Source organism: Simochromis diagramma, unplaced genomic scaffold (genome assembly GCF_900408965.1).
Source record: "Simochromis diagramma unplaced genomic scaffold, fSimDia1.1 OVJJ01000576.1, whole genome shotgun sequence".
Lineage (NCBI taxonomy): Eukaryota > Metazoa > Chordata > Actinopteri > Cichliformes > Cichlidae > Simochromis > Simochromis diagramma.
Genome location: NW_024387394.1, coordinates 163,302 through 182,989, shown reverse-complemented (window position 1 = coordinate 182,989; position 19,688 = coordinate 163,302). Strand labels below are relative to the sequence as shown.

The 19,688-nt window shown below is 45.0% G+C and overlaps 1 protein-coding gene and 2 long non-coding RNA genes across 4 annotated transcripts in view; 2 read left to right on the top strand and 1 right to left on the bottom strand.

The window, feature by feature from the left end:
* Positions 1–313: 313 nt before the first annotated feature.
* Positions 314–2,758, top strand: LOC120720324. 2 transcript variants are annotated; one of them, XR_005692886.1, is made up of 2 exons: positions 314–603; positions 843–2,758. It is a non-coding gene; the product is annotated as an uncharacterized LOC120720324 (long non-coding RNA). The 2 variants fall into 2 exon arrangements; XR_005692887.1 differs by having other exon boundaries at positions 736–2,758.
* A 1,592-nt stretch (positions 2,759–4,350) lies between these two features.
* On the bottom strand, positions 4,351–13,204 carry LOC120720312. The gene is made up of 3 exons (XR_005692881.1): positions 13,194–13,204; positions 11,090–11,091; positions 4,351–4,654 (listed from the first exon to the last, which is right to left on the bottom strand). It is a non-coding gene; the product is annotated as an uncharacterized LOC120720312 (long non-coding RNA).
* LOC120720310 (protein quaking-B-like) overlaps positions 8,089–19,688 on the top strand; it is a 16,046-nt gene continuing 4,446 nt past the window's right edge. The window contains exons 1-4 of the mRNA XM_040009931.1: positions 8,089–8,457; positions 14,145–14,281; positions 14,487–14,603; positions 17,268–17,411. Coding sequence (XP_039865865.1) covers positions 8,328–8,457; positions 14,145–14,281; positions 14,487–14,603; positions 17,268–17,411 — 528 coding nt within the window. The 5' untranslated portion in view covers positions 8,089–8,327. The remainder of the gene's footprint in view (positions 8,458–14,144; positions 14,282–14,486; positions 14,604–17,267; positions 17,412–19,688) is intronic.

Sequence of the window (19,688 nt, the reverse complement as noted above, 5' to 3'; positions counted from 1 at the left end):
TTTAAAAATTTTCAGTAATCTTCTTTTCATTATTATTTTTAAAAAATCTATTCAGTCTCAGATTACATTTTTTCAGATTCAGATCTTTTAAATTAATGTACAAAAAAAAAATTCTTCAGGTTCGGATTTTTCTCTCAGCTTCAATTTTTTTTTTCCACTTTCAGATCTCTATTTTTCAGTTGCAGACTTTTGGCCCTGTTTTGGCCTGGTGGGCGTGGCTACACAGAGAGGGGCGGGGAATCATGAGTGACAGCAGACCGCTGCAGGCTCAAGATGGTCCATTTTTCATGTTGCCTTCAGGAAACCTGGGAATGAACATAATTGATCAAACACCTCCTGCACTGTATTATTTGATAATGTTTAGAAAACATGTCATGCATAACTGCTAAAACTCAGTTACTAAAGCTCTTTCAAGCAGTAATGTGTACAAATTACGCCGTAACTGATCAATTATGAGACGTTTTCCCAGCCACTACGTGAGAAGTGGTCATTTCCCATGCTCTCAAAGTAGCGCGCATTGTATCGGGTGGGGGCTGCTGTTAACTTGTCCCTCAGTGAACGATGGCGTCGTCTTCCAACAACACTGCTGGCGCGAACAATCAGGTGAGTGTTTAAGTTTGGAACAATTACACTGCAGTCTGTGAATACTACGAATTTAAGAAGTGGCTATTGTTACGGTTAATTTTTCGGCTATTCTGTTTTTTTATTTTATAACGTTTTTTGCTGAAATGCTAGCTCAACAGAAACGCCTCGCTATCATTTTCGGCTGAAACTTACTTCGAAAGGTAAAGTAATATTAACAATTTGATCCTTCCCCAAAAATATGGAAAACATTTTAAAAGACTCCATAACTAATCGGGCTTGGGATGCAGTCTTCATCACCTGCGCTACGGCAATGTTGCAAGACTCTCATCCATCCATTATCTGGTTCCGGGCTCCGCTGGCGGGGCCAGCAGCTTCAGTAAATAGACCCAGACTACCCTCTCCCCAGCCACTTTAGCCTGCTGCTCAGGAGGAATCCTTGTTTCTTCAAACAGTGTGCTGGTCATTCTCGGTCTTGATGCTTAAATCTAATCAAATCAATCATTTGATTTGTTATTACTCAATAATGTACGCCTTTGCGATGCTACAAATTATCGCGAGGGAAAAACGTGTCAAATTTTCACGGTTTTCCTACAATATACATATGCGTGAGTTATAGATAAAAAGCAATAATAGTATCATGTTCTAAAGCAAGAAGTAAGAGATCTTTTTCAGAAGGCCTTTTTTCCCCCAAGTAATGTGCAGCTGAAAGATTCCAGTTGAAATGACACAACTGCAAAATCTTCCCTAAACTATGTGTCATGTTTAAGTAAATAACAATAAATGATAATAATAATAATAATAAAAATAATTAAGTAATAAAGGCACTACTAAAGGAGTTTACAATTTATTACGTAACAGAGAGAGAGAGCAAACTGCGGTGGCAAGAAGTTTTTCTTATGTCTATGTGGTCATTATTGGCTGTTTCATATAGATCCAACCTGTACATAATGCAGATTTTTGTCCACATACAAATTCCAGGCTTCCCTCGTTCACGTATTCATATGCAGCATACTTTTGGGAATTTTAATATGTTGTTGTTACCTTCCCTCTTCTAAATTGGCTGTTTCTCTGATGTACTGTTTGTTTCTATGGTTTATTTACATTTCTTACACAATTAACATGGCTCCCACATACCAGAATTCAAAGCGTAATGCCAAGCCCTATATACTTACATTTATTGTTTATTGATAAGAACATTTCTGTCAGTATCTGGAGCTGTACAGGCGATACATTGTAATTTGGACGTCCCAGCTTTCCTTCTGACACTGACATCTGAGAGGGGGTTTGTTCATTGACGTCCTCCATACTGAGCACAGTTGACAGCTCTATCAGAGCATTTATAATACTTTGAGGGATCTCAACCTGATCGGACAAAGATCTTAAAAGGACCATCTCATGGTCGATAACAAACTGCAAATAGTCCACATTGAGGGGTTGTCTGTGCATGACCTGGGAAACTTTATGCAGTAGTCGCTGAAGCATCTCTCTTTTTAGCTGCTCCTAAATTAAATACAAAGAATTTTACGTTACTTCAGTAACTTTGTTGTTCTCCAAGCTTACAGATCAACTAGGACGTAAGTTTCAGCCGAAAATGATAGCGAGGCGTTTCTGTTGAGCTAGCATTTCAGCAAAAAACGTTATAAAATAAAAAAACAGAATAGCCGAAAAATTAACCGTAACAATAGCCACTTCTTAAATTCGTAGTATTCACAGACTGCAGTGTAATTGTTCCAAACTTAAACACTCACCTGATTGTTCGCGCCAGCAGTGTTGTTGGAAGACGACGCCATCGTTCACTGAGGGACAAGTTAACAGCAGCCCCCACCCGATACAATGCGCGCTACTTTGAGAGCATGGGAAATGACCACTTCTCACGTAGTGGCTGGGAAAACGTCTCATAATTGATCAGTTATGGCGTAATTTGTACACATTACTGCTTGAAAGAGCTTTAGTAACTGAGTTTTAGCAGTTATGCATGACATGTTTTCTAAACATTATCAAATAATACAGTGCAGGAGGTGTTTGATAAATTATGTTCATTCCCAGGTTTCCTGAAGGCAACATGAAAAATGGACCATCTTGAGCCTGCAGCGGTCTGCTGTCACTCATGATTCCCCGCCCCTCTCTGTGTAGCCACGCCCACCAGGCCAAAACAGGGCCAAAAGTCTGTAACTGAAAAATAGAGATCTGAAAGTGGAAAAAAAAAAATTGAAGCTGAGAGAAAAATCCGAACCTGAAGAATTTTTTTTTTGTACATTAATTTAAAAGATCTGAATCTGAAAAAATGTAATCTGAGACTGAATAGATTTTTTAAAAATAATAATAATGAAAAGAAGATTACTGAAAATTTTTAAATAAAGTTTACTCAGAGAAATTATAGATAAAAGAACCACTGGGTTTTCAGTTAATACAAATATTCAAAACGTTTGATTTTATTTTAAATCCAACTCTTTCTTTTTCAAAGTTCACTCTAAAAATGTGACTTTTGCTTTCAGTTTACATATTTTCGATTTCAAATTTTTCTTTTAACTACAGAAACATTATGGCCCCGATTTAACTCCATACAAACCCAGGCACAATGTACATTCCAAATTCCTTTAATTTTAAATATGTTTATATTGTCTATTCTGTAAAATAGTCAGATGTCTATTCATATTAATGTACAGAATTCACCTGCTTGCTGCCACTACTGCACATTCACCCAATGTATTTACTATATATATATAATGTTCTTCCTCTACCCCCCCCCCCCCCGCCCTCCCATTTTTGCACATGTCGAGGAGCGTTTCAGGCTACATTTCACTGTGTGTTATACTTGTATAACTATGCATGTGACAAATAAAGAACCTTGAACCTTGAACCTTGAACGTGTTCTCCCTGCTGCTGGGACAGGAGGGAGGCTTTATCAGGACGGGCGTCCTAAAAAGCTTCATTCTGTTCCTCAGTAACGCTGTTTGTGCAGGGTCAAAGGTCATCAAGAAACCAACCAATAGGTTTCAGTCAATTTTGGTGGCTCCACCCACCTGATAAAACCCCAGATCATCCAATCAGAGCTGGCTGAGGCAGCTGGACCACTGAGGAGGTGCTGTACAGACGGTTCTGTTCTGTAGAACGTCATGTGACTAACATGTCACATGACCTTCTTCCCACTGAGTTCTCTCTTTCTCCACGAATGACATCATTGTGTGTGTGTGTGTCCATTCAGAACTCCATTTGAATATGAATCAGTGGTCGCCGGGCGGAAAACAGCCGACACAAAGACTCCTTCACTGTGCCCCCCCTTACTTCCTGAAACCAGCCGGCCTTCTTCATGAAGACCGTTTTCTTTTCTTCCCTGTTGAAAGACGCTCTGAGAGTCTAAAGCTGCTGACAACGGGAGGAGGAGGAGGGGGAGCGGGGGTGCGCTCCGGCCTCCTTTCAAACAGCTTGGAGGTCTGGACTGAACCCAAACAGCCAGAGCTGATCCAGGACTCCTAAAAGGCCCGACTGTGGGAGAAAATGTAAAAGGAGCAGGACGAAGAGGAAGACGTGGTGGCGTCTCCCTGACTCCTCTTCGGCCTCCTCATCTTAGAGGAGCTGCTCCTTTAATGAAAGTGTCTGTGGTGATTTGTGGGGTTGGTAATCAGTCTGAACCAAAAACCACGACCTTTTCCCAGGACCTCCTTCGTCCATCAGAGGAGGAGGAGGAGTCCCAGAGAGGGTAGGCACGCAGGGGAGCAGGAATGCTCACTGCACGTCCTCACAAACTGAACCTGGACAGTCAACACATAAAGAGCTACCAGTACTACTACTATATACTGTATCATACACTGTATGACACCCAGCACTACACTACAGTACTGCAGTACTCTGTGCAGTACTACAGCTGCTGACTGAGCTTTAACTCAGTTTGACTCTGTCAATGATTCCTGCAGAGCCGCACCTGTGCAGGTGTGTGCAGGTATGATAATGACTAAATCGCCTATCTAGGGGCGATCGTGGCGATTGTGTGTTCGTCTTGTAATCGGAAGGTTGCTGGTTCGAGCCCCGGCTCGGACAGTCTCGGTCATTGTGTCCTTGGGCAAGACACCTACCGCCTACTGGTGTTGGCCAGAGGGGCCGATGGAGCGATATGGCAGCCTCGCCTCTGTCAGTCTGCCCCAGGGCAGCTGTGGCTACAACTGTAGCTGCCTCCACCAGTGTGTGAATGCGAGAGTGAATGAATAGTGGCATTGTAAAGCGCTTTGGGTGCCTTGAAAAGCGCTATATAAATCCAATCCATTATTATTATTATTATTATCTCCCTCCTGTAACCACGCCCACCCCTCGCTGAGCCTGGTATTGCCGGAGGTTTCTTCCTGTTAAAAGGAAGATTTTACTTCCCACTGTCACCAAATGCTTGCTTTACCTTAGAATATAAAGCACCATGTGGCCGGGGCCTTTCCACAGTTTAAACACACACAGTTAGTGGGGTTAGTTTAATCGATGATTTGGAATTACCCGTAGGTGTGAATGGCTGTCTGTGTTAGCCCTGCGTCAGACTGGCGACCTATCCAAGGTGTACCCTGCTTCTCAGCCTATGGTAAGCCCCCCCATGCCCCACGACCCTGATAAGTGGAAAAGAATGGATGGATGAACCTGCACAGAAACAGCTGTGGAATCTCCTGGAAGCCCTCCCACAGGCAACGGTGCTTCATAGGGAAAACTAAGAAAGTCAAATGGCAGATCGTTCTGTTGGTGTCATTCTCATGTTTGAAGTCCTGCCATTAGTTAATGATTCAATCTTAAATATGTTGGGAGGGGGCTCCCAGGTACCTGCCAGGTACCGGGCGGTTTATGGGTGCCTGGATCCCTGGAACCCTGGTTCCGGCTCGCACTGGGGTGGCCGTCCTCTGGCGAGTTCGGCTGCTCTCACCACTGGTTGTCTGGGACTGCCACCCCATCTGGGGCCTCCCTCCTTCTCCTGCTGGGATAGGCAGGTGGATATCGCAGAGATGTGTGGCTTCAGGTCTTTGGTACTCTTGGTGGCTGCGGATGGTCCGATTTTCCTGGGTCCATTTCTGTCTGCTTCTGGTCCTTGGGGGGATTATTGCAACTTCCCACCCTCATTATCAAGTACATTTTGTGACACACACACATACACACACAAACACACACACCACAAGAAGACTGCTGATGTCTGTCTTTGAGCTTTTAAACCTTCCTCTAAAGATGAGACTGAAGGCTGTGGATATGAAAGGGCTTCACTGAGTCAGCGTTCAGAGAGCCTGATGACAGAGAGCATCTGTGCACAGGTGAGTCACAGGTGCGTGCGCTTGTTCACAGTGTGGATCGGACCGAAGGAGAAGCAGAAGAAGCTCAAGCCAGCTCAGAACAGACCCCATGCAGACAGAGGAGGCTGTGATTCTATCACCGTGACCTTTGACCTTATGATCTGAGGTCAGTGTGACCTACGCAGTCTGAAGGTCTCCTAAAGGTCACATGACAGCGATGTTGTTTGTTCCCACCAATCAGAGTGGGCAGAGAGGTCCGCAGATTTCAGTCGTTCCAGAAATTCATCCGAAAACAAAATGCCAGTACAAGTACTGTATAAATCTCTGTTACACTGTGGTTCCCTGTAGTACCTCTCAGTACACTGTAGTAGTCTGTAGTACTCATCAGTGCTCATCTGACAATGTGGCGCTCTGATCATGTGATCAAAGTAAAGGGGAGAAACTGGAGTGACCTCCTGATGAAACCAGTGGACACACACACATCGCCTGCGCTCACACACCCTCACTCTGTTGTTTGTCCGTCAGAGAAAACTTTCATTGTTCCACTCGTAACAGGTCGTCCAGGCTCTGGTCACGTGACCCTGTCAGCTGACCCCAGATGGGCTTGTTTGTCCACCCGACTGACCTCCACCAGCTGAAAGACGTCCTAAAACCAAAACGGTGACTTTTTGTCTGTTCAGACTCAGAGCCTTCAGCTCAGGCTGCACGCCCTCACTGAGCAGCCTCCGTTTTATTATCCAGTTTTATGATATTTACACATATGCTTGGAGCAAAATCTGCTGAAATGTTTGGCTTCTATAAAATTTTGAGATTTTATCTGTGCTGTGTGTAATTTTGAGGAACTTTCTGGTATCGTTGTAACGTCGTAGAGCATCATATTAAAATAATGAAAATCTGTGCGGTAGCTCTCTCCTCTCATGTGATATATCACTCGATAAGATTTCTTAAACTTGTTCCCTGAGATGGTGGACAGAGCTGCAGATCCATGACAGCCTTACACAGTTAGCTAGCAGCTAATGACCAGGACATGTGTGCAGGTAATAAAGGACAGGTAATGTACAGGCACACACACCATGTTTCCACAGAACAGCTGACCCACGTGTCCATAATAAGCTAACACTCCTGTGTTTTGTAGACTACAGTGTAGGCTATTCACCTACTTACTGGTTTCTGTTGCCTCAGTCTGCGTCTCCCAGTTACTTTCTGTTTCTCACAGCTCCTCACAGCTCAAGTGTCAAAACATGTAGGGGCTCTTTGCGAGCTGGTTCCCGACTCGTATCTGCAGTCAAGGGCGATCACTGGTTAATGGTCATCATGTGACAGATGCAAGAAAGATCCTTTAATTTAGCAGAACTGTGATTAAAAGTTAAATATTATTGTTGAGGAGCACAGGCAGGATGCCACACATACACAAAAAACCCTCAACAAAAGGGCACTTTGGGCCCACACCAGGAAAGGGCTGGGCAGGCAAGGAAGAAACTACTTTCAGTAATTGTTAACTTAGAGCTAGTAGAGCACAGGTGTCCAACTCCAGGCCTCGAGGGCCGGGATCCTGCAGGTTTTAGATGTGTTTATGATCCAACACAGCTGATTTAAATGGCTAAATGACCTCCTCAACATGTCTTGAAGTTCTCCAGAGGCCTGGAGAACTCATCAGGTGATTCATTTGTGCTGACCCTATAAAACCTGCAGGACACCGGCCCTCGAGGCCTGGAGTTGGAAACCCCTGAGGTAAGTGTACAGGTGAGCACGACGGTGAGGATGCCTTAATTACAGGAAGTAAACACCTCCTCACGGAGGTGACGATCAACCCTTAAACTCTTCATGAGATGCTCTGAGGAGCAGCTGCACCTGCTCCTCTTCATCACGCTTCTCCTCTAATTTCCCTCCTGCTCTTCATCACCCAAAGCGATTTTCAGCCAAACTCACAAAGAAGAAAAGTTTTTGTTTCCCCCTCCTTTGTTCTTCTGTGAGTCCCAGGCTCTGGAGAGGAGGTGGGTGATGAAGAGGGAGAGGAAGAGGAGGAGGCGGACGAGACTCATTTCCATGTGAAAAAAACCTCAAAAACCATTAAAATCAATAAAACTATTTAGAGGGACACGTTCAAACGGAGCAGCTTTATTGACGGTGACGCCTGGGAACAAAATACCACACACACGTTAGTTAGTTAGTTAGTTAGTTATTTGGTTAGTTAGTTAGTTAGTTAGTTAGAGTTGTATTTTGAAGCCCCCCCCCCCCCCCGTGTGCGCGCGGCACCGGGCGGAGCGGAGGCTCAGAGCCGCTGCTGGCCGACAACAGCGCTGTTCTGCGCGGAGCGGAGGGCGGAGAGCCGGGCAAAGCCGAAGCAGCTGGAGCGTTAAACCCGGACTCGGAGCCGAGCGTGCGGGACTCAAGGCGCCTCCGGGTCTGGAGCGGGTCTGGATTCATGCTGATGCCGTGCAGTCCGCTGCGGTCCGGATCCGTGTAGTTCGGCGGGTCGTGGTGGGGAGGATGGAGGGGAAGGAGAAGCCCAGACCCGGTCCGGATTACCTGATGCAACTCATGAACGACAAGAAGCTGATGAGCGGTCTGCCGAACTTCTGCGGAATCTTCCAGCACCTGGAGAGGCTCCTGGACGAAGGTGAGACCCGCACGCGCGCGAGAGGGTTTAAATCAAAGGAAAAGTTTACTGAAACCATCCTGATACTTTTTCTTTTAAAACTTCTACAAGTTAAAGTGCTGGCAGTACTACATGTGCTGCAGTAAGTACTGTCAGAAAGTGTGCTATGTGTTTTCAGAGTAAAAGTACTGTCTGAAGCATACTTGAGTAACGTATCATACTTTAGTGATCATGGATTTTAATAACTGATCATCATTTATTGATTTCATTGATCAGAAAGATTAAAAAACAAATGGGTGAGCTGGCACGTTTAACCCCACCCACAATTTTCACTAATCAGTAGGAATCCAACTCAGTCACTTTACAGCCTCATTGCATTATTAGGGGCATGGCCTCTGTGACTGACAGGTGGATGGGACACAGGCGGCTGTTGTTGCTGTCTGCTAGCTTCTCCTGAACTGGACCTCGGCTGTGTTTGTGCTGTTGGAGCCTTCTGGGCTGCTGTGAGGTTATTGTGGTCATGTGACTGCTGACATTATGTGGCAGTGCTCCAGCGGACAGCGAGGTGGAGGAATGAGAACATCTGGTTCAGTTTGTGTGCGCACAGATGTTTTCTGCAGGTGTGAATGTTTGAATAAAGTTTCACAGTTTGAGAAGGACTGAAATACAAGAAGCTCATGGTCAGTGAGGGTCGATTGATCTGCAGACCGATGCAGCAGACGTCCACCTGTCTCACATTAGCTCACCTGTGTCTCTGTCAGGTGATCTGCTTTTCCATGAAGTTCATACTTCGAGCACGCTGAGGCTAGCCGGCTAGCTGTAAGTTAGCCACACATGCCCAGATGAGCTTTGCTATCACTACACTGACACTCAGGTGTGCAGGATATAGACACGTCTGTACAGCACACGCCCTCCAAGAAGCTCTTTTTATACCCAGTCATGAGACTGACCTGCTGCCCGCTCACCTGATTGGCTGCTAAACACCAGGCTTTTTGGAGACAATTCAAATATATCTGATATTTGTATTAAAACGGTGAAATGATTTCCTCAGTTTAAACACTTGATTTCTATAGATAATGAAATATGACTCAATATTCTGCTTACATTTACATTTTCTCAGCGAGTGAGCTTTTTTAGAGCCGGGTTGTAGATGCTAGGGTTAGACTGCATTTCACTAGATGGCCACAGGGGGTATTTACCTAATAAACACTTAATAACAGTTAGGTTAGTTTACAGTAGAGTCCTGTGAACTCGGACCAACATGTCCAACGTGTCAGGTGTGTTGTTTACCTGTGAGTTACTGATGTAGAAAGTGCGCTGTGATTGGACGGCTAGACCTGACGCTAGGGAGAATTGTGGCATGTGTCTGAACACTGCTTTTCCAACAGCACCTGAACACACCACAGTATGAAACCTTACTCCTCTTTATTTCTGTCCTCTGTGTGCGTCTCAATTACACTAAGTGCAGCTATTCATCATTTAATTGGTCTAATCAATTAATTCAAAAGCTCAGATGAAGTGTGTGTGTGTGTGTGTGTGTGTGTGTGTGTGTGTGTATGTGTGTGTGTCAGTCAGAGAGAGAGAAGAAAATCAATTTACCCAGAATCCCCTCTGGCTGGCGTCCCTGCTGTAATAGCCTCAGACAGTAAAACCACTAGTACCAGTGTGTGTGTGTCTGTCTGACTTTGTGAGGACCAACATCACATTTTAACCATTGTAGAGAGGACGTTCCTGCCTGTTAGGTCTCTGTGTTGACTCCTCAGTGTAAGATGATCCTTAGAAGACCTCTGTGATGGTTCACGTTGGAATCAGGGCAACAATGAGGGTGATGAATAATAATAATGGATTGGATTTATATAGCGCTTTTCTAGGCACCCAAAGCGCTTTACAATACCACTATTCATTCACTCTCACATTCACACACTGGTGGAGGCAGCTACGGTTGTAGCCACAGCTGCCCTGGGGCAGACTGACAGAAGCGAGGCTGCCATATCGCGCCATCGGCCCCTCTGGCCAACACCAGTAGGCAAGTAGGGTAAAGTGTCTTGCCCAAGGACACAACGACCAGGACAGAGAGCCCAGGGATCGAACCGGCGACCTTCCGGTTACAGATGCGATTCCCAACCCCCTGAGCCACGGTCACCCGAAGAGACCATGTGAGGACATGGTGCTTATACGATAACCTTTCATGACTGGTGATCTCCTCGCCTGCGCCATGACTCGGGGCATTGACGTTGAAGTGAATGTTGTAGGCGGACTGAAAGCACGTTGGTTTATTTTGGAGGTGTGTCCTGAGCAGAGATGGGCAGTAACGCGTTACTTGTAATCCGATTACTTTTTTTCAAGTAACGAGTAAAGTAAGGGATTACTATTGCAAAAACGGTAATTAGATTACCGTTACTTTCCCGTAGGAACGCTGCGTTACTGCGTTACTAAAACCGTGATTTTTTGCGAGAATGTCTCACGACAATGACGTAAGCAAGTGCGACGTTCGTGACAACAGCTGTGTGCAGATCAACAGTGGATCATATATCGAGTGCAGAGAGAGTATGAGCGTGCAGCGTTTAAAGCGTGGAAGTACTGACCTTACTTTGAGTTTGATTCCATAAAAAGTGACAAAAACATTAGTGTCCGTTGTGCGTGGGAAGAAAACTTCTTTTTACAGCGAAAAAAACCCCTAAACTTCCAAGCAAGCACCGAGTAGCTACGACGTAATGGGAAACTCACAGAGAAACTCGCGGATTCTTCCACTGACCGCTGCACACCTGCACCAGGGTAACCCTCCGCCTACCCCACTCCTGCTTTACAGGTGAAAATAGAGCAACAGGACCGCTAGTCTTTGACTTTATTTATTTTCTGCTGTGTTTTACTTGCATCTATTTGAAAGAGTGAGTGTAAACACACAAAATATTTTATTTTATGTGCTGGAATGTGCAGAAAATAGGTTTAAATATTAAACTAATTTCTTCCAGTCAGTGAATGTTGCATATAATTAAATTTTTGCTTGATGCATAAAGTTAAAAGATTAAAACTAATAAATCAAGTCTTAAAAAGAGACTTTTCCATCTGATTACATTTTGTATGATGGATTATGTAGAAAAAGTAGAATTGGGCTGAAAGATCTATCGCTTGATCACCTATTCAGGTTGTAAATCGTGTTTTTAAAAAGTAACTAAGTAACTAAGTAATTATTTACTTTTGAAAATAAGTAATCAGTAAAGTAACAGGATTACTTTTTGGGGGAAGTAATCAGTAATTAGTTACTGATTACTTTTTTCAAGTAACTTGACCAACACTGGTCCTGAGGGCGGATTGCCTGCTCCCATGTTGCTGGTTATTGTGGCCGTGATGCTGCAGGAGCTGCAGACTGTGAGGAGCTCACTTGATGTGATGGAAAGTCTCTGATGCTAACCAGCAGGTTAGTGTGTTTCTAACGTGCTGAGGAGATGCTCAGGTGTTTCCTACCTGTGCAGCTGCTTGTTTCCTGTTTCCTGCTCACAGACGTCTGCTGCAAACAGCTGTCTGACATGAGGATGAACTCAGAACTCAGAGTTGCATGTTCGTGTGTGTGTGTGTGTGTGCGTGTGTGTGCGTGTGTGTGCGCACTCCTAGCTCCTGATTGGCTGACGGTGAGGGCTGTTTTGTTGCTCTGAATCACCACACAGACAGCTTCATAAAGTCTCCCAGCATGCATTGCGAGGGAGAAATAAATCTTACCGGGGGGGTGGTCAGTATAAGATGTGCGATCATCATGGAAACAGTTACCTGGGATACTGCAACTTCCTGTGAAAGCTGCACTGGTTTCACGTCCCTACTTGCTGCTGTTTCAAGACAGAAACAAAGAGCTGAGCTGCAGCTTAAACACACGTTCAATGCCACATGTTAAATCAACATGCTAAAAACATGCACATGAAAGAATACAGAAGCAACACAGGAGCCCTGAGGAACCCCACAGCTAGCTGCTATAACACAGTTAGAGTTTTTAGCTGGTTTCTAACTACAGACCTCTCCAAAGGTCTGCTGGCCTAAGTCTTCGTGTGCAGGGTGATGTCAAATGATTGTTGTCACATGTTGTTTTGCTTTTTTGCTGTATTTTGTAACCAGACATGTCCCAGTGTTAAACATTTGCAGGACCAAATCTGTCAAAGTTATCAGAGTGATAAAGCTGCGGCTCTCTAAAGGAGAAAGGACCGAGAACACCAACCGTTATAACTGCAGTAAAGGTGGATGGTGGTCTCCACAGAGGGGGGACCCATCACATCAGCAATCAGCTGCCTGTAACACAGTCTTCAGACCTCCTCTCAGGTGGTTCGACACCAACTCACAGTGTTGTGGCCATTTTTGTTGAATGTTTATAAAACGCAGTTTGTATTCATTTTTGTTTTTTTTCTTTAAAGTTGTAAGAATATGCTGACCTAGTTTTGTTATGTAACTTTGTAATTCATTTTATTGGAAAAATTTTTGGAAAGTGATTGGTTTATTGGCTTATGGACCCTCCCATTAATTAGGGGATTAAGAGCACCCTGGAGGGGTGTGGTAAAGATGGTTTTTTGTTTGCCAAATGTCTGATGGGAAGACGGGAGGGTTAGAAAATGATTTTTTGACCACTTTTGAAGTTGTTAAAGCAAATTGAGTTAACTTTCGTTTAATTTTAAGTTTTAAGAAGTTATTTGGTTGATTTTTGTTTATAATTTTCCACGAAATAAACAACATATGATTTTTAAACAATGGAGTCAGAAGTGCGTTCTAAAACAAACCTCCCGTTGCCACCCACGGCCTTTTCTTGGACTTTTTTGGTGTTTGGAACATAAAAGGCCGTGACACACAGCTTGACCCATAACTCACATGATTACAGGGTGGGTCAGCAACTGTGAGGATGACCCCCGAGAGGACAAGCCTACCAGAGGTCAAAGACCCGAGACACCACATCGTTCTGTCCAGTGAAATATTTGCAAGAACCTCCAAATGCCTTAAACTTAAGAACTTAAGGAGTTGCAGGACCTAGAAGACTAAGAAACCACACAGGTTAAAGTGTTCTCTTCAGTTGAGCTTGATCTGTGAAACATGAACATTATTACACTCAGCTGTTCACTGATCAGGCTCAACATGAAGGGAAAGCTGACCGATGTTTGCAGGTCAGGTTATCGTCTGGCTGCTTCAAGGTTCAAACTCCACGAGGAGAGCAGCAGTCACACAGATCATCAGTTCCACCTTCATCATCCATCACATCCATCTCACCTGCAGATACAAGAAGCTAAAGAGGACACGGGAGTGACAGATCGTGGAATCAGGTGAGAACATCATCGTCACCTCAGGTTTCAGAGGTTCGCACGGTGATGTTTGGAAAAATATGAACACGACCTTTAAATCAGTTACAAATATAAAACCTGAATGTCTGATCAGATTTACTCCAAACACAAAGAAAAGGTGAGCAGCAAAACAAAACGCAGAGAAACAGTGGCGCCTCCAGCGCTGAAAACCTGAACATAAAGAACGAGTCTGAAGACGGCGCGCTGAAACATCAGTTTTCAGTTAAGTTTGATTCCAGCTGTTTGTTTCTCCATCAGCTCCTCTTTACCTGCTGCAGGTGTTTTAGTGCTGATGGCCTGTGCGTCCCACTCACCTCTGCCACGAACTCCAAACAGAATCAGCTTCTGATTGGCCAGACCGCAGAACAGTTTTCCACTTCCTGCGTGTGTGTGTTTCAGAGATCAGCCGCGTGAGGAAGGACATGTACACGGACACGCTGAATGGATCGGAGAAGAGCGGCGAGCTGCCGGACGCTGTCGGCCCAACGGTGCAGCTGCAGGAGAAACTCTACGTCCCCGTGAAGGAGCATCCTGACGTACGTCTGTGTGTGTGGATTTAGTGACATCATCGTGACGCACCAATAATAATTCATTTCCTGTGTTTCCATCAGTGTTGCTCTGTTTCAAAGTTTTACGACTCAGTAGATTCATTCTAACTATTTATGGCTATTTCTGAAAGAGGATTGGCTGATTAGTGCTTAGGTTGTCATGGTAACAGGCTGACCTGTGTGTGTATGTCAGTTTAACTTTGTGGGGAGGATTCTGGGCCCTCGCGGTCTGACAGCGAAGCAGCTGGAGGCGGAAACTGGATGTAAGATCATGGTGAGAGGAAGAGGCTCTATGAGAGACAAGAAGAAGGTAACGTGCACACGCACACACACAGCATGTCAGGTATTCATATCTTGTGGGGACATGTAATTAACACAATGCGTTCCTTAGCCCCTAACCATGAAAAATGAATGCCTAACCTTGAGCCTAAGCCCTAGCTATCACCCTGACACTAAAACCACATTTAGTCTCAAACACGCCTTCAGACTTGTGGGGACCAGGATTTTGGTCCCCATAAGTGTAGTAAACTTCCAATTTTTGGTCCCCACAAAGATATGAATACACGCTCATACGCACGCACACAGAAGGCATAAGATGAATTTTTTCTTCTTATATTTCAAATATTTGATTTTCTTGGTTTAATCAAAGCAGTGACGTAAAAAGTGAAAATGCCTGACACTGAAACACAGTCAGAGGTCAGTCAGCAGATTTTCATTTAAAGAACAACACATATGAAAATACACATCTGGTGTAGATATGCAGGGCTGATCCAGAGACAGAACACGTGAGCCTGAGCATCACTCAGATGTGTTTCAACATTTAAAATGAATGAAGAGCCTTCTCTTTGTTTGAGAAGCTCAAGGAGTGAGAACGTGCACGGCTGCTGAGGTATGACACATTTCCTTATCACAGAGAGTGTGTTCTTATGAATTTTATTCCAGATGTTAGGGTTAACTCTGCATTGTGCTTGTGTTTTATTGTGCATTTTCTGAAAGACTTTGTAACATTCGGTTTGATGTGTGCACAGAGGAGCTCAGTCAGAATAGAACGTGTCAGTAGAATTAGGTCGCTCAGTGAAGTGACCGCTTATCGTTGTGAATCTGCAGGTTCTGAGTGAATCAACGAACGCTGAGCTGCGTCTTTCCTTTTACTTGAACTTCTATCCTATCACAGCGAACGTCCACTCAACCCGAAACAGATACCTGCAGAAGAACATGCAGGATCCAGCCTGAGCTCAGTGGACCAAACTAGTTTGAGCAGGGTCTTTCTTCATGCAGGTGCAGACTAATGTGGGATGGGCCTGATTGGAGAAATAGTTCATGTCCGAAACAGGAAGTATCTGTGGCTCCAACGAAGCCCGAAAATCTGTCGCTGTCTCAGATGGATGGTCTGTCCCTAAAACTGAGACTTTCACTGATTAGGGTTCAGTTTGAAAACTATAAAAATAAAGTCACACATCCTTCCAAAAAAGCTCTTAAACTCTTCTGTTGCTTGAACTTCAAACTGAAGCCAAAATCCCAGCTTGCATTCTGAACTTTATAAAGTTTCATTCTGCTTTGGCAGAAAGGACAGGACATTTTGGGTTAGGGTTAGGTCCTGTCAGACTGAAGAAAGACTTATGACATGAATTTGTCTTTAGCTTGGGATTTTAAATACAACTCCGAACAGGATGTTGCTTCATGCACCCGTGTGTCAGAAAGTTTGTCTGCCAACTTTCAGGAAGAGCTGAGACTCTAAAATAAGAGCTGACGAGCTGCTTCCTGTGAAAGCTCTGAGTCTGCAGAAGCAGCCGAGTCACACGGTCTCCTCAGCATTAAGACTCTCTGAATGATTCACCGTGAAGAAACTATTTCAGACATTTCAGGTCAAACTGCTGAAAAAACATGCGTGTTTGTGTTTCTGCGTGTGTGACGCTGACAAGGTTAGCCACCTGCTACGCTAACGGAGGTACATGAGACAGGCGTAGCAACAGTTCAACACAAGCCAGATGGAGCTAGAGGAGAGGGAGGACAATGAATGAGGGGGGTGTTGGTTTTGCACTGATGTCGTGCTGAAACTCATACAGTTTTTGTTAAAACCACTCATCTGTGCAAGAAAACGATCGTCCAATCATCTGCCGATCCCCTGCTAACTCAGCAGACTTCCTGCTAACACGCTAACAGGCTGAACGCCAGCAGAAGATCGCAATATATAGCATGCTGTAGGTATTACAGGTACTGTGCTGCAGTGGTTTGTGTCATATCTATCTAACAGACTCACTTTGTTCGTATGAATGGAGAGTCCTCTTCACACACTGAGGTTAATTATGGAGTTCCACAGGGTTCAGTGCTAGGACCAATTCTGTTTACATTATACATGCTTCCCTTAGGCAGCATCATTAGAAGACATAGCATACATTTACACTGCTATGCAGATGACACCCAGCTCTATCTGTCCATGAAGTCAGATAACACACACCAATTAGTTAAAAAGTGTAACCAATTAGTTAAACTTTGACCAGGACATGTCCTTCAACGCACATATTAAACAAATATGTGAGACTGCTTTCTTCCATTTGTGCAACATCTCTAAAGTTAGAAATATCCTGTCTCAGAGGGACGCTGAAAAACTAGTTCATGCATTTATTACTTCCAGGCTGGACGACTGTAATTCATTATTATCAGGAAGTCCTAAAAACTCCCTGAAAAGCCTTCAGCTAATCTCAGTTTTTTTTAACCTTATAATATAAAGTACCTTGAGGTGACTGTTGTTGTGATCTGGTGGCTTACTTATAGTTCCTAGAGTATGTAAAAGTAGAATGGGACACAGAGCCTTTAGCTTTGAGGCCCCTCTTCTGAGGACTACAGACAGTGAATGTAAAAACAAACTGTAACTCCCTGGATGCATTTCACCAAAGTCAGTCAATTGTGAACACCAGACAGCATGTGAATATTTACTACTTGTCTCTGTCTTCACTCATGTCTCCACCTGCAGGAAGACCAGAACAGAGGGAAGCCAAACTGGGAGCATCTGAACGAGGACCTTCATGTCCTCATCACGGTGGAAGACGCTCAGAACCGAGCCGACATCAAACTCAAACGAGCTGTAGATGAAGTCACCAAGCTGCTCGTGCCTGCTGTGAGTCCCCTGACCTCTGACCTGTGTGTGTTTTTGTGAGGACAAAGGAAGTTCTACATATCCAGGCTTTCTTCAAGTTCGCTGGCTCGATGATCTCTAAAAATTGCTATTTTATCAACTTTTTCTGTTAAGCCGGGATCTCTGTTAGCGCCAGGTGCTCTGACCAGAGACATTAAAGGTCTATGATGATGATGAAACCTGTAAAGAGGTGAACCCCTCAGAGGTGGAGCAGCAGAAACTGGTTAATTGCTGATTTGTGACAGAGAAGAATAAAGGTTTGAATGGCAGGAAGGATGTTGCTCTGAGCGCGCTCAGTGCTGCTGTTTGTTTCCTAGGTGACAGCTTCACATCACAGCTGTGAAACATGACAGCTTCCTGTCCCACAGCCTGATGAAGGGCACGTGAGATCAGATCAGAGGGAACGAATGTGATTGGTTGAAAAGGCGTTCATGTTTCATGATCACATGAACACTTGATCACATGAAAGGTAAATGGTCTGTATTTGTATAGCGCTTTACTAGTCCCTAAGGACCCCAAAGCGCTTTACACATCCAGTCATCCACCCATTCACACACACACACATTCACACACAGGTGATGGCAGCTACATTGTAGCCACAGCCACCCTGGGGCGCACTGACAGAGGCGAGGCTGGACACTGGCACCACCGGGCCCTCTGACCACCAGTAGGCAACGGGTGAAGCGTCTTGCCCAAGGACACAACGACTGCGACTGTCCAAGCTGGGGCTCGAACCAGCAACCTTGCGATTACAAGGTGAACTCCCAACTCTTGAGCCACGATCGCCCCATAAACACGTGCACTTTCAATCTGATCTGCTGGAGCTTCTTCATTCATTGCTTTCAGGAACATGCTGCACACAGAGAATCTCTCACTCTGAAAACATGCTGCATTAAAGAATCAGAGGAAACTCTGAGCCTCACCTGGTGATGCTCAGCATCAGTCACCATGGTGATTCGGCAGGTAAACGGACTTGGGTCGCTGACATCAACCTCACTTTGGGGTTTCAGCCCTTGGGCTTTAACCTTCATGTTCATGTTAGAATCACTTCTAGATTTAGGAGTGTGTGTGTGTGTGTGTGTGTGTGTGTGTGTGTGTGTGTGTGTGTGTGTGTGTGTGTGTGTGTGTGTTTGTGTGTGTGTGTGTGAGAGAGAGAGAGACAGGAAGTGCAGTGATTCTGCTGATCTTCACTTCCTCCACTCTCACTTCCTTGATTTGTGCAGAGGCAGGAAGAAAAAAAACTAGGAAGTGAGTCTGGGCACCTGATGATTCTCTTTGTGTGTGTGTGTGTGTGCGTGTTTTCTAACAGGAAGTTGGAGGGAGGCCTTGAAGTTAGTTTCATGTTGCAGAGACACAAAGTGGTTTAGAAGTCAGTTTGTAGTTGGACTGAAGAAAATGAAAGATGTTAACTGACGAGCTGATTGTCTAACGAGCTCGTGGCAGGTGTGTCGTGTGTGTTTGATGTTGTGTTGTGTTTCCTCTCAGGAATCGGTAGAAATAATCGCCGCTGTGTGGTGGACAGCAGCGCCCCATGTGGTCTGCACAGCCCTAAGCAGGCTGGTTACTGAGCGTGCTCATAGGATACTGTAACCATCATGAGTTCAAGTCATCTTAATTTGACAAAAGTTGATTTCTGGGACTTGAATGGTCTCTAGCATATCGAGACTATCTCTCCACACCCTTATATATTCCATATATACGGGGTACGAACCCCCTTGGTCGTGGGGCGTTGATAATTCTTTAAGACACTCCAGCTTGCCCGGCCACGCCCCACAGCTCACGTATAAAACAGCTGTGCAGACGTGACATGACTGTTTGACGTGATTGTTTGATCTCCACTTGTGTCGTGCGTGTGAGTGACTTTTCTTCGAGAGTGCTGTGTGTGTGTGCATCCATCAGGAGCCTGTTTCGGCAGCCTCCCTGGGTGCTAGCCTCTCCCCTGCCCTTTCCCTTAGCTTGGTCTCCCTTAGCTGGTTTCCCTCAGCCATGGTTCCCCTTAGCTTGGTTCCCCTTTATCTTTCCCTCGGCCCCGGTTTCCCCTAGTTGGTCTCCTGTGGCCCGGTTCCTTTGCCAATCGAGCTGGCGTCTGTGTGTGTGGCGTCTTTCCCGTGTTCACTCGGCATCTTGTCCGCCTTGCAGGCTTCACGGCGCTGGGACCTCGCTGTGCTACGGCCAGCGAGTGAGCATTCTCCGGTCTGTTAGCCTGTCTGCCGTTGCCCGTAGCTTGGGTGCAGCCAGCAAGACTCGGCTCGTTGCTCA